This window comes from Symphalangus syndactylus, chromosome 9 (genome assembly GCF_028878055.3).
Source record: "Symphalangus syndactylus isolate Jambi chromosome 9, NHGRI_mSymSyn1-v2.1_pri, whole genome shotgun sequence".
NCBI lineage: Eukaryota > Metazoa > Chordata > Mammalia > Primates > Hylobatidae > Symphalangus > Symphalangus syndactylus.
Genome location: NC_072431.2, coordinates 109,438,427 through 109,450,991, shown reverse-complemented (window position 1 = coordinate 109,450,991; position 12,565 = coordinate 109,438,427). Strand labels below are relative to the sequence as shown.

The following is a 12,565-nucleotide window of genomic DNA, read 5'->3' as shown; positions in this document are numbered from 1 at the left end:
TCCCAAGCCCAGAAGCAGACAGGCAAAGTTGAAGAAGCAACAAATAGGGGAGATGGTATTGAAGTAGGAGTCAGAAGATTGGGCCCAGTTCTGCTACATTCTAGTCGGGAGATGACCTTTAACTTCTCAGAGCCTCAATAACTTGCATCTGTTTTCTAGGACTAGTAATTCCTGCCATGTGTACCTCAGAGGGATCAAATGGGCTCATATATATGAAAGCACTTTGAAAACTATACATTTTCTCTAAGTGTATAGGGGATTATTATAAATGATCCTCTGAGTTCTAATTAACTTCCAAGGAATTTGTCTTGCTTGGTATTAGGTTCAAATGCAACAGATATTTTTTGAGCGCTTACTATGTGCCAGGTATTCATCTAGACATGAGGCCTAGCATTGAACAAAAAGAGACAAAAACCCCTTATAAATTTAAGAATGAGTCGTCAGCATATTAAGTGCCTACTCATTACCCAGTGCAGCGTCAAAGCATGGTGAAGTAGTAGGAAGAATCTGTATTGTAGATTTAACTCTGCCACTATATAGCTGTTTGAGAAAGATTTTTTCCCTGTGTGAGCCTGAACTTCCTCATCTGTAAAATAAGGAAGTTAAACAAGGTAACCTCTAAGGCTCCTTCCAGCTAAAATATGTTTATCACTTGAGATTCTAATTGCTAAAGTTCCCTACCCCTAAGGAGCTTATTGCCCTGCTGTGATAACCAGACTGGCAAAGCTGAACAGTCATAGAACTAGAAGGGCAAGAGTGCTAATGTCACACTAGGTTCCACACAAGAGTGGTAACAACAATGTTGCTCTGTAGGTAAGGGAGTATTTAGAGAGACTTGTTGGACTTGGGAGGATGGGAAGCTTTGAATTAGAGGAAAAAGAGGAGATTCTTGGGAAGTGAATGAATGGAAGTATAAAGGAGAAGAAAATATGCCATTTATTATTTTTCTAGTGTATCACAGTCCTGGCAGAAAAATAATTGATATTTAAAATGGTGGAACTGAAAAGAACCCATATACAGGTATGGTTAGTGTTAAGGAGACTAACAAGGAATGGTGAAACAGACTAGCAACAGTGGTGAATCAGTAGCACTTCTAGACCTGAAGGGGAAAAGTGGGAATATTGTTACCAGAGCCCAGCTAGAGACAACTTTGTAAGAGGGACTGCCTGACAAGAGACATGGCCATAAGGCCAGGTACAGGGGCTCACGCCTCTCAACACTTTGGGAGGCTGAGGTGGGAGGATTGCCTGAGGTCAGGAATTTGAGACCAGCCTGAGCAACATAATGAGACCCTGTCTCTACAGAAAAGCCCAAGAGAGGGTTTTCAGATCTTGCGCAAGAAAGAATTTGAGGCAAATTCATACAGCAAAGTGAACGCAAGTTTATTAGGAAAGTAAAGGAATGAAAGAATGGCTACTCCATAGGCAAAGCAGCCCCGAGGGCTGCCGGTTGCCCATTTTTTATGGGGTTTTTTATTACATGCCAAACAAGGGGTGGATTATTTATGCCTCCCCTTTTTAGACCATATAGGGTAACTTCCTGACATTGCCATGGCATTTGTAAATCTGTCATGGCACTGTTGGGAGTGTAGCAGTGAGGACGACCAGAGGTCACTCTCATCACCAACTTGGTTTTGGTGGGATTTAGCTGGCTTCTTGACTGCAACCTGTTTTGTCAGTAAGGTCTTTATAACCTGTATCTTGTGCCGACCTCCTATCTCATCCTGTGACTTAGAATGCCTGTCTGACAATGCAGCCCAGTGGGTTTCAGCCTTATTTTACCAAGGCTCTATTCAAGATGGAGTTGCTCTGGTTTAAACACCTCTGACAGTATTATCATTTATTTATTTATTTTCAGCATCTATGGGCCATAGTATCATTATTTAATCAAACACTAATTTAGGTTTTTCTAGCTGGGTGCTGTGGTCCACACCTGTAATCCCAGAACTTTGGGAGGCCAAGGCAGGCGGATCACTTGAGGTCAAGAGTCGAGACCAGCCTGGCCAACATGGTGAAACCCGGTCTCTACTAAAAATACAAAAATTAGGCAGGCGTGGCCGGGCGTGGTGGCTCACGCCTGTAATCCCAGCACTTTGGGAGGCCGAGGCAGGCAGATCACGAGATCAGGAGATCGAGACCATCCTGGCTAACACCGTGAAACCCCGTCTCTACTAAAAATACAAAAAATTAGCCGGGCGTGGTGGCAGGCACCTATAGTCCTAGCTACTCAGGAGGCTGAGGCAGGAGAATGGTGTGAACCTGGGAGGCGGAGCTTGCAGTGAGCCGAGATTGTGTCACTGCACTCCAGCCTGGGCGACAGAGTGAGACTCCATCTCAAAAAAAAAAAAAAAAAATTAGCCAGGCGTGGTAGTGCCTGCTTATAATCCCAGCTACGTGGGAGACTGAGGTGGAAGGATCACTTGAACCCAGGAGGTGGAGGTTACAGTGAGCCAAGATGGCGCACTGCACTCCAGCCTGGGCAACAGAGCAAGACTCCGTCCCCAAAACGTAAATAAAAATTTTAGTTTTTTCTGTGAAGGTATTTTGTAAGTGTGCTTAACATCTACAATCAGTTGACTTTATGTAAAGGAGGTTACCCTCTATAATGTGAGCGAGCCTCATCTGATGAAGGTCTTAAGGGCAAAAATTGGGGTTTACCAAAAAAGAAGGAATCCTGCGTCAAGACTCTAAAAGTCCTACCTGAGTTTCCTGAGATGTATATTTTTATCTGTATATATAGATATTTATATATGTATATATAAATATATCTCTTTCTATATAGATAGATAGATAACTTCTATTGGTTCTGTTTCTCTAAAGAGACATATATCATCCCTGCACTGAATGTTGTTTACAGGAAGTTGTAGTCTTCACATTTTTTGAAAAAACAATTCACGCACAAAGTTTTACAAAACCTTAAGTAGCCAAAAAGGTATAGAGTGAAAACTGAGTCTCCCTTCTACCCCAGTGTTCTGCCTCCCAATTACTTCGTTACTTTACTGTTACTAATTTGTTATAAATCCTTCTAAACATGAATATAACTAGAACATTGAATAAATGGGACCCATAGGAACCAATCATAAAAGCACTTTATTTTTGTGTCTCTTGTTTTTTAAACCAGACTATTAGTTTCCCTCCTGCCGCTGAGAAAAAGCAGGCCCCATTTCTACTTTTTCAGTGGAAAATATATGGAAAATTCCAGATAAAAGCAGTTATTCAAGCCGAGTGAGAGAAAGTGCCCTCCTCTTGCTCTTCCTTCTCCCCTTCACACTTAACTCTACTTCAGCCTCTGAGAAACCTCCCCTTTCAAAACTCCTCTTGAAAACCCCTGCTTTACATTATTTTCTTGAGTAAGGAAGGAAAGTGACAGGTATTGCCTTTTATTGTAGATGAGAAAAGCTAGAAAACTGGGAATGAATCATTTGTTTTAGTTATAAGTGATTTAGGATTCCAAGCTAAGAAACAGAACTGAGGTTTCCACAATTCCTGACCTCGGGTGATCCACCTGCCTCGGTCTCCCAAAGTACTGGGATTACAAGAGTGAGCCACCACGCCTGGCCAACAAACATTGTTAACTACCTACTATGTGCAAAATAGTTAAGACTAGCTCAGTAAACATTAAGTCATTTTTATAGACCGAAAGAAATAGAAGATAAGCCATCCCAAAAGATCAGTATTATGCTACCTAGTAAGGAGTTTACTTTGTGAGATTGAGAAGTTACAAGTGCCAGAAGGAGATTGTGTGACCTCCAATATTTGTTCAGACCCAAGTGAAAACTCTAGACAGAAAAGAGGGATATTTATAGCACATAGTTACTTTATAAAGCCTGCCTTATAGACTGAGAACTCCCGAGGGAGACTGTGAGTTTGGAAATAGAAAAAGGTGGTAGCTAAGAAACTAGTGTTTTGAAGATTCCTCTCTATTCCATTTTGTGTTTATTTAAATTTAAATATAAATAAAGCTCTTTGCTTTAAACTATTTGAAACCAAAGCTACGCTTATTGAAAAGTTATTAGGGGGTCCGTGAACCACTTTGGGAAGGAGAAAGTTGTAAATGAGGGTTTTGAGACTCACTCATTTTCCTTCAGTAGAGGAAACAGAAAAAAAAAACCTACGATAAAAGAATTTGGCAAATTCTCAAAAGCTGGGGATCAGAAGTAATAAACTGAAGGAGATCTAGTCATCTAAATGGCATCATAGACCAGTAGCTGTTTGAACATCTTCCCACCACTCCCAGAATTTTAAAGTTCCTAGGTTTAGAAGGTTTTCCTAGAGTGTTTTGCTGTGAGAAAGACATTGTAGTTGAAATGAGGAGGGGATAAGACAGGGAGTTTAACTGAGAAGTGTCCTGTGGAGTGCTGGCAGTTTGGGGGCTGTGCCTTTTAAATGCATTTTAGGATAAGACTTGCTTTCTATTCCCCCCACCTTTTTTTTTTTTTTTTTTTTTTTGTATATGTTCTTCCATAGCTTTAGAAAAAAAAAACTTTTGTTTTCTTCTGTAATTGTTAGCTTTGCTGAGATTCATGTGCTGGGAATCAGGATGGGGAACCTTGATTTCTGGAGTAACTCTAGGGATTTGTGCATTGGGTGTAATAGCTAATTCAGAGAAACTCGGACAGAGTAGACTAGAAGTTCTTAGGATTTTATACAACAGTTTGGGGAAAATGTAGCTTTTATTTTAGGGAATGATAGGCATATCTGCTTCTGTGAGAGCCCTTTCCTCAGGTTCTCAAAAGCATTTAAGTCAACCAGGAGTCTGTTCATGTGTCATTTCCTCTGATTTTTTTTTTGTTTGTTTGTTGTTGTTGTTGCTGTTAAGAGACAGGGTCTCACTCTGTTGCCCAGGCTGGATTGCAGTAGTGTCTTCATAGTTCACGGTAAGCTCAAACTCCTGGGCTCAAGTGATCCTCCCACCTCAGCCTCCCAAGTAGCCTGGGACTACAGGCGTGAGCCACCATGCTTGGCTAATTAAAAAAAAAAAAAATTATAGAGATGGGATCTCACTACATTGTCCAAGCTGGTCTTGAACTCCTGGCTTCAAGCAGTCCTTCCACCCCAGCCTCCCAGAGTGTTGGAATTACAGGCATGAGCCGCTGTGCCTGGCCCTGTGCTGGTTTTTTTGTTGATGAAGAGACTTTTTCTCCAGGAGACAGATTTATTCATTGAGTGTCCATTATGACTTCTTTGGACACGGTCTAGGTTATTTTAGTTGTAAGAGTCTGGCTATGCTGGTGTCACAGTTATGTCATTTCTGTGTTTCATTGTGTTTGCTATATTTTATGTGGTTTTCAGACTGAGCTAAATATAAACAAAGACTTGTCATTAAAGTCTGCCCCCAATACAAAATATTAAGTATTTTATGCTTAACACATTCACCAGCCTTTTGTGTACAAGTAAGTGTGGTGGATGCAGGATGCTAGCAGCACAGAATCACAACTGTGGCTTAGGGGAACTTGAAGTCGGTTTGTAGTGTAACACCAACTAGAAGACTGTAGGGTAATAGGTCAGCACCCTATTCCCAACCCCTAGTTTCGGTCATCTATGTTATGCAATTTCATCTACAGTTTAGGAAGCTTGGAGACTATCAACTCAAGGTTGGACAGGTTATTTCTACCTTTGGATTCTCCTAAGTGAAAGAACTTTAGTTCCTACAACTATGTCTTATAGAGGCTAGTGCTATTCCTTAACTTCTGTTTGGCACCTCTTTTATTACTCTTAGGTTTTTCAACATGCTTTTTAAAATGTCATGACTGTGTCCCCAAATATTTAGTAATTACAAAGAGAAAAAATAGTAAACTTACAGCAGAAAGTCTGGAAGGCACTATCTTAGCCAAGTGATCTATATTCACACACCACCAAGAATACATAGCAACAGCATGTTTCCTCATGATATCATGCACTGAGAAGGGCACATCACACAAATCCAAGTTTAGGCATATTCTACAGAACAACTGGCCAGTACCCTTCAAAAGTATCAAGGTCATAAAAAGCAAGGAAAGAATGAGGAACAGTAACAGGTTGGAGGAGACTAAAGGGACATAACAACTAAATGCAATATGGGATCCTGGGTTGGTTCTTGGAACAAAAAAAGATAATTGTGGGAAAAATGGTAAAATATTAAATTCTTTTTTTTTTTGAGATGGAGTCTCTGTCACCCAGGCTGGAGTACAGTGGTGCAATCTCAGCTCACTGCAAGCCCTGCCTCCTGGGTTCACACCATTCCCTTGCCTCAGCCTCCTGAGTAGCTGGGACTACAGGTGCCCGCCACCATGCCTGGCTAATTTTTTGTGTTTTTTGTTGAGACAGGGTTTCACCATGTTAGCCAGGATGGTCTCGATCTCCTGACCTCATGATCCGCCTGCCTCGGCCTCCCAAAGTGCTGGGATTACAGGCGTGAGCCACCGTGCCTGGCCTAAAATATTAAATTCTATACTGTAGTTAATAGTATTATGCCAAGGTTAATTTGTTTGTTAATTATTCTATGGTTTGAAAGATACTAATATAAGGATAAAGTGTGGGTGAAAGGTATATAGAAATTCTTTGTATTATTTTTGCAACTCTCTGTAAATTTAAAATCTCAAAACGTTTTTTAAAATTTAGTGCCCCAAATTGGACATACTATTTCAGTAAAGATTATTTTGAAAATTACTCTCCTGAATAAGATAGGAAGAGTATTTTCCCATAGTTGGTGAATTCACTTAATTTTTTTCAGCTTTTTATTATTATACATTGAATAGATATAAAGTTTATAACAAATGTGTAGTTGTGAAGAGTTAACAATAACAGAAGCACACGTATAGCTTGAAGCTCCCAGTATTCTCTATCTTACCCCTTTCCTTCTCTCTAACCTCTATCCTAAATTTTCTATTTTTTATTTTCTTACTTTTATTTATAGGTTTACCTTGATCTTTAACTTTATGTATGTAAATGATATAATACTGTATGTCTTCTTCTTCATATTTTTTCCCTAAATATTATACTCCTGAGATTTATCAATGTTGATGTCATTCACTTATTTTCACTGCTGTATAGCTTTCCATTGTATGACCATACTAGAAGATACTTATTGATCTTATTGTTAATAACCATTTGCTGGTTTCCAGTTTTGCTGTTATAAGCAGTGCTATTACATACATCCTTGTTTCTTTAGGATATACACCTAAAAATGGACATGGTAAGATATAGAGTACATGCTTGATCAACCTTTTAGATAAGGCCAAATTGTTTTCTAAAGTGGTTGTCCAACTTTTAATACCACCACCAATATATAAGTGTTCTAGTGGTTCCATTTTTTCTGTAACACAATATTATTAGACTTTAAATTGTTTTACTTATATGGTGGGTATGTATGTTAAAATATTTAACCATTGCTATTTATTGATGGAGTACTTTGTGCCAAGCACTGTGGCAGGCAATTTCATACATTAATTAATTTCTCTCACAACTCTTCTATCGTAGCCCCATAATGAAGACTAATGCTATACTTCATTTTAAATACGTAAGTACTCCTAAACCTCTTTCTGACAAATTTATTTATTAACTGGTCTTTCTCCACCCTGTATCTAAGTTATTTACTTTTAAAAAATTATTTTAGAAATTTGAGGCAGAAAGTTGTTAATAATTTATCCCAAGTCACATTGTTGTTAATTAGTAGCAGACCTTAAAACCCAGTTTTCTGGCTCCTAGTCCACTTTTTAAAATTTAATTTTTTAGAACAATTTGTGAATCAAGCAGCCCTCTGAACTAGAATAGGTTCAAAGAGACCCTCTAATCTATTTTTTGCTCCATCTCTTCCCTTTTTCCTTCTACACCTCAGTTCTTCCTCCTTTCCTTTCACATTCTTCCATGCCTTCTCTGAGTTTAACAGCTTAAATATACTTTCCAGTTGGCTGCCATGTGACATGATGTGTGTGCAGAAAACATTGCAAGATTGATGAGCATGTGGTTCCAACTGGAACAGTCATTACTCAGGCCCCTAGTTGGCTGGTATGTGCCTTATACCCATTTCACATTTCAAGGTGTGCTGCTTATAGGGATTTGGCCAGACTACCCTCTCAAAGCTGCTAGTGGCCCTGAAGGGGTGGGAGAGCTTCCAGAACTTCAGGCCATCCCATCCTTGGCTTTCCTTTTTCAGCCATGGTAGGAACCCCATGCATGCTCTGGGAGTACAGGCAACTGGGAGTAGGTCTGGGTGCCCAGAAAATGGTGGTATTGGAACTGCTAACATTGTTTAGGAGAACACAGATTCTGTGGATAGAAGAGACAGACCTGAAGTGGGGGTACAAAATGTGCAGCCCACAAACACAAGTAAATTTTGTTTGGCCTGCACGGTATTTAATTTTCTTTTAAAAAAAAATCTGGATACTTTTATAGGAAGCATTTGCTTACCAATTTGTCACAATGCCCAGCACTTCATTTCCTATAGTTTTTATCTGACTGCTGTTAACTTTCTAGCTCCTAAAGGTTTAGGATGCAACTCTGCCTAGATTCCTGAAATACAAATTGTATTCATAATGAGGTCACTTGAGACTCACTGAGGGCAGAACTAGAAGAAGTATTATCTTTCCAAAGTGATCACAATTGTCAAGGTTATTTTTTTTTTCTAACTGTTGAATATATCATGGCTGGGAACACCATTTTAGTTAGACTTTACACCTCTCTCAAGATTATTTTTCCCCTATGTTGGGATGTCTGGGAAAATTGAGGTGAAAATACCCATGAAGTTTTCTAGTCTTGACTCATCTATACTTTAGGGGACCTGAAAGAAATTGATTAAAATACATATACTTTATTGGCCTTTTTTGAGTTGGATTAAGAATGGAGAGAAAAATAGGAAGCAAAGAAGGATATGTCTGTATAGCAAATCATGGGGTTTGATAAAGTATAATTTTTCCAAGTATTAAAAAATTTGACTTTTATATAAATATGAAATTAATAGGTCTCCAATATTTTATTTAATTTATTAATTAATGAGGGAACCAGTAAGATATTAAGATCAGTTCAAATGAAAAACTAAGAGCTAAATATTTATAGGCAATTTAATAAAGGAATGTTAAAATATGATTTCTGAATGATATACAAAACTAATTAAGGTCTTAAAGTGCAATAAGTCATAAACTTTGGAGTCATCTTTTCCACCAGATATAAAAGATTTTTATCACTACTAGATAAAAATCTGTAAGTTAACCTCTGCCCTAACGAGTTATAAAATAGTCCAGTCAATAGAAAACTAATCAAAGATATAAGCCCAAAACTGTACTAAAACATCACCCAATAATTTCTTTCACCTATTTCTAGGTTTCAGATGATTTTTCTGACAATTGTAGTCATCAATTTCAACTTGGTTGTCAGGAAATGAAATCTGTTTCCCAAGCTTTGAAACTATAACTATGATGAAGATAAATAAAGTGAATTCCAAACTACCATATGTGTCTTAGAGATAGATCATTTTGGACTTCAGGGATCAAGTTCCAAGTTTCTTAAGAATGTTTTTGAATGACACAGTATCAGCATGAGAAATTCTCATATTCTGAATCTTTATTTCCTTTATAGAAATTCCATGGAATTATAGTTGGTCTACTCTGCAATGTCTCTATTTAAAAGCCAAAGTGAGGACAGACAAGATGAACGTAGGTAAACTCAGGAAAATGTATCTGAGTATGTCATTGTTATTACCTCTGAAGTGTGTGTGTGTGTGTGTGTGTGTACATGCACATATGGCAGATCAACCTGGCAATCAGATTGTTAACCTACCAAACAACTGATCAGGAAAGGAAATATATTTTTCAAAAGTAAATACTTTGTACTTACAAGTACAAGCTCCACTATTTTATCATCTGAAAATCCTGATTTGAGTACTGATCTCTTAACTTTTATATTTGGAAATTCACCAGTAAAGCTTGTGTACCTTTCCTTCTCTCCCCATTCTTCGTAACTGCCTCCTGCTAAAAAGAGGTGATCAGTGTGAAAAAAGGCTGCTGAGGCAGATAAGGTCCTCCTTTGCAGCCTTTTTGTGGACAGAACAAATGGATCTGTCTCTGTAGTAAGGGAGGATTTCCATACCATTTCCGTGCTTTCCTTTGGTGAATCAAGATTCTAAAGGGAGGCTGGGCATGGTGGCTCACACCTGTAATCCCAGCACTGTGAGAGTCCAAGGCCAGCAGATCACTTGAGGCCAGGAGTTCAAGACCAGCTTGGCCAACATGGCAAAACTTATCTCTACTAAAAATAAAATAAATAAATAAATAAATTAATTAATTAACCAGGCATGGTGGCACATGCCTGTAGTCCCAGCTACTTGGGAGGTTGAGGGACAAGAATCACGTAAGCCTGGGAGGTGGTGGTTGCAGTGAGCCAAGATTGTGCTATTGCAGTCCAACCTGGGTGACAGAGGGAAACTCTATCTTTAAAAAAAAAAAAAAAATTCCTAAAGGGAGCAGGAGTAATCACACTCCAGCCATCTTTCAGAATGGAACTGCCTGTTATGTGAGAACAACAACAATAAATTGTTTCTAACGTGAAATTTTGAAAAAGGAAGATTCAGATTTAGGCTTCCTTTTGAGGAATGGAGAAGGTGCAGAATGAAATCAGTTCACTGATTGAAGGTCACAGTGTACTTTCTTTTCTTTTTTTTTTTTAATAAGATGGAGTCTCGCTCTGTTGCCCAGGCTGGAGTGCAGTGGTGTGATCTCAGCTCACTACAGGCTCCGCCTCCCAGGTTCACACCATTCTCTTGCCTTAGCCTCCCGAGTAGCTGGGACTACAGGTGCCCACCACCACACCTGGCTAATTTTTTGTATTTTTTTTTAGTAGAGACGGGGTTTCACTGTGTTAGCCAGGATGGTCTCCATCTGACCTCGTGATCCGCCCGCCTTGGCCTCCCAAAGTGCTGGGATTACAGGCGAGTGTACTTTCTTTACTTGCTGTCATTGGGCAGTTGTCCGATTTCTTCCTGGAGGAAGCCCATGTCAAGGACACTGGTCCTAGTTCCACAAGTAGAAAGTCAGGAAGCTTCCATCCAAAGGAAAACCAAGGAGTCCTCTGCTACCCTCAGGAGAGCTAAAGGGCTAAATAACCCAGAAGATAATCAACTGCTCTGCATATTCTTATGAACAGAAAATACGGAGAGCAGAATACTTTAGGGAGTGGTAAGTTCCAGGCAAATGAAAAATGTAGTAATCATCGATAAAGACTGATCAATTCATTCGACAAATATTTATTGATTATTAAATAAGTGCTAGCCACTGTGCTAGGTATGGCAATACAATAGCAACAAAACTATACAGAATTTCTGCTGTTAGCGAGATTATGGTTTAGTGAGGGGAAACATTAATTAATTAAGAGCATATTTAATAGCACCAATAAATATAAAATATCTGCCATAAATGCAGTGAAATAAATACCATATGGGAAGCATAGTAGTCAAGAGCATGAATTCTGGAGTCATACTGTCTAGGTTTGAATCCTAGCTCCACCACTTACCACATTATCTTGGGCAAATCTCCCAATTTCTCTGTGCTACAGTTCTTCCTCTATAAAATGGGGATAATAATAAAAGTGCTACCACATAAGGTTGCTGTAAGGATTAAATTAGGTAATATTTATAAAGCATTTAGGATGGTATCTGCCACATGATAAACACTGGTAAATGTGTAAAAAATAATCTATAAGAGCTTGACACTTTCAATCAGAAAGATAATTAAGAACTTCATTTATAAATGTGTGTTATTTCAAAAGCCAAACATTTTACCAAGGAAAAAGAATTGAAACCAGTTTTCCTGGCATAAATCCCTACAGGTAGGCTAGGACTACCTACTGCAGGTAGAGTTACTGCTTCTGCTATTTTGAGCAGTAAGCAATTAATACTGGTTTACCCAAGATTTTGGCCTATTGCACTGAATTTACAAAACAACAGTGCTAAACCCAATAATTTGGCAGGTAACACTATTTTGAATATTCAGAATCTTCAGGCCTATTCTGGTTGGAAAATCTACAGTACATAAATACTGGTCAGTTCTAACATCTTGGTTGTCTACCCTCTCCTTTCTATTTTCTTTTCTTTTTCTTTTTGAGACAGAGTCTTGCTCTGTTGCCCAGGCTGGAGTGGAGTGGCATGATCTCAGCTCACAGCAACCTCCGCCTCCCGGTTCAAGCGATTCTCATGCCTTAGCCTCCCGAGTAGCTGGGATCACAGGCACGCACCACCATGCCCAGCTAATTTTTGTATTTTTAGTAGAGACGGGGTTTCACCATATTGGCCAGGCCAGTCTTGAACTCCTGACCTCAAATGGTCCACTCGCTTTGGCCTCCCAAAGTTCTGGGATTACAAGCATAAGCCACCATGCCGGGCCTCTCCTTTCTATTTTCTACCACCTCTTAGTTCAGCCTTTCATCATTTTAAGTGTTGACTATTAAAGCCGTCTTTTAAGTGATACTTCTGTCTGCACTCTGTTCCCCTGTAAATCTATCATATTAATGTTTCTGAAATTCCAGTTTATCACATTTTCCCCTGCTCAAAATCTTTGTAGGATTCTCTGAGATAAAATTTAATATCATTATCCTAATGT

General features: G+C 38.9%; 1 protein-coding gene across 1 annotated transcript in view; it reads left to right on the top strand.

The window, feature by feature from the left end:
- LOC129490758 (phospholipid-transporting ATPase FetA-like) overlaps positions 1-12,565 on the top strand; it is a 114,698-nt gene that overhangs the window by 705 nt on the left and 101,428 nt on the right. Inside the window, 2 exon segments of the mRNA XM_055294545.2 lie at positions 7,458-7,497; positions 9,552-9,628. Coding sequence (XP_055150520.1) covers positions 9,586-9,628 — 43 coding nt within the window. The 5' untranslated portion in view covers positions 7,458-7,497; positions 9,552-9,585.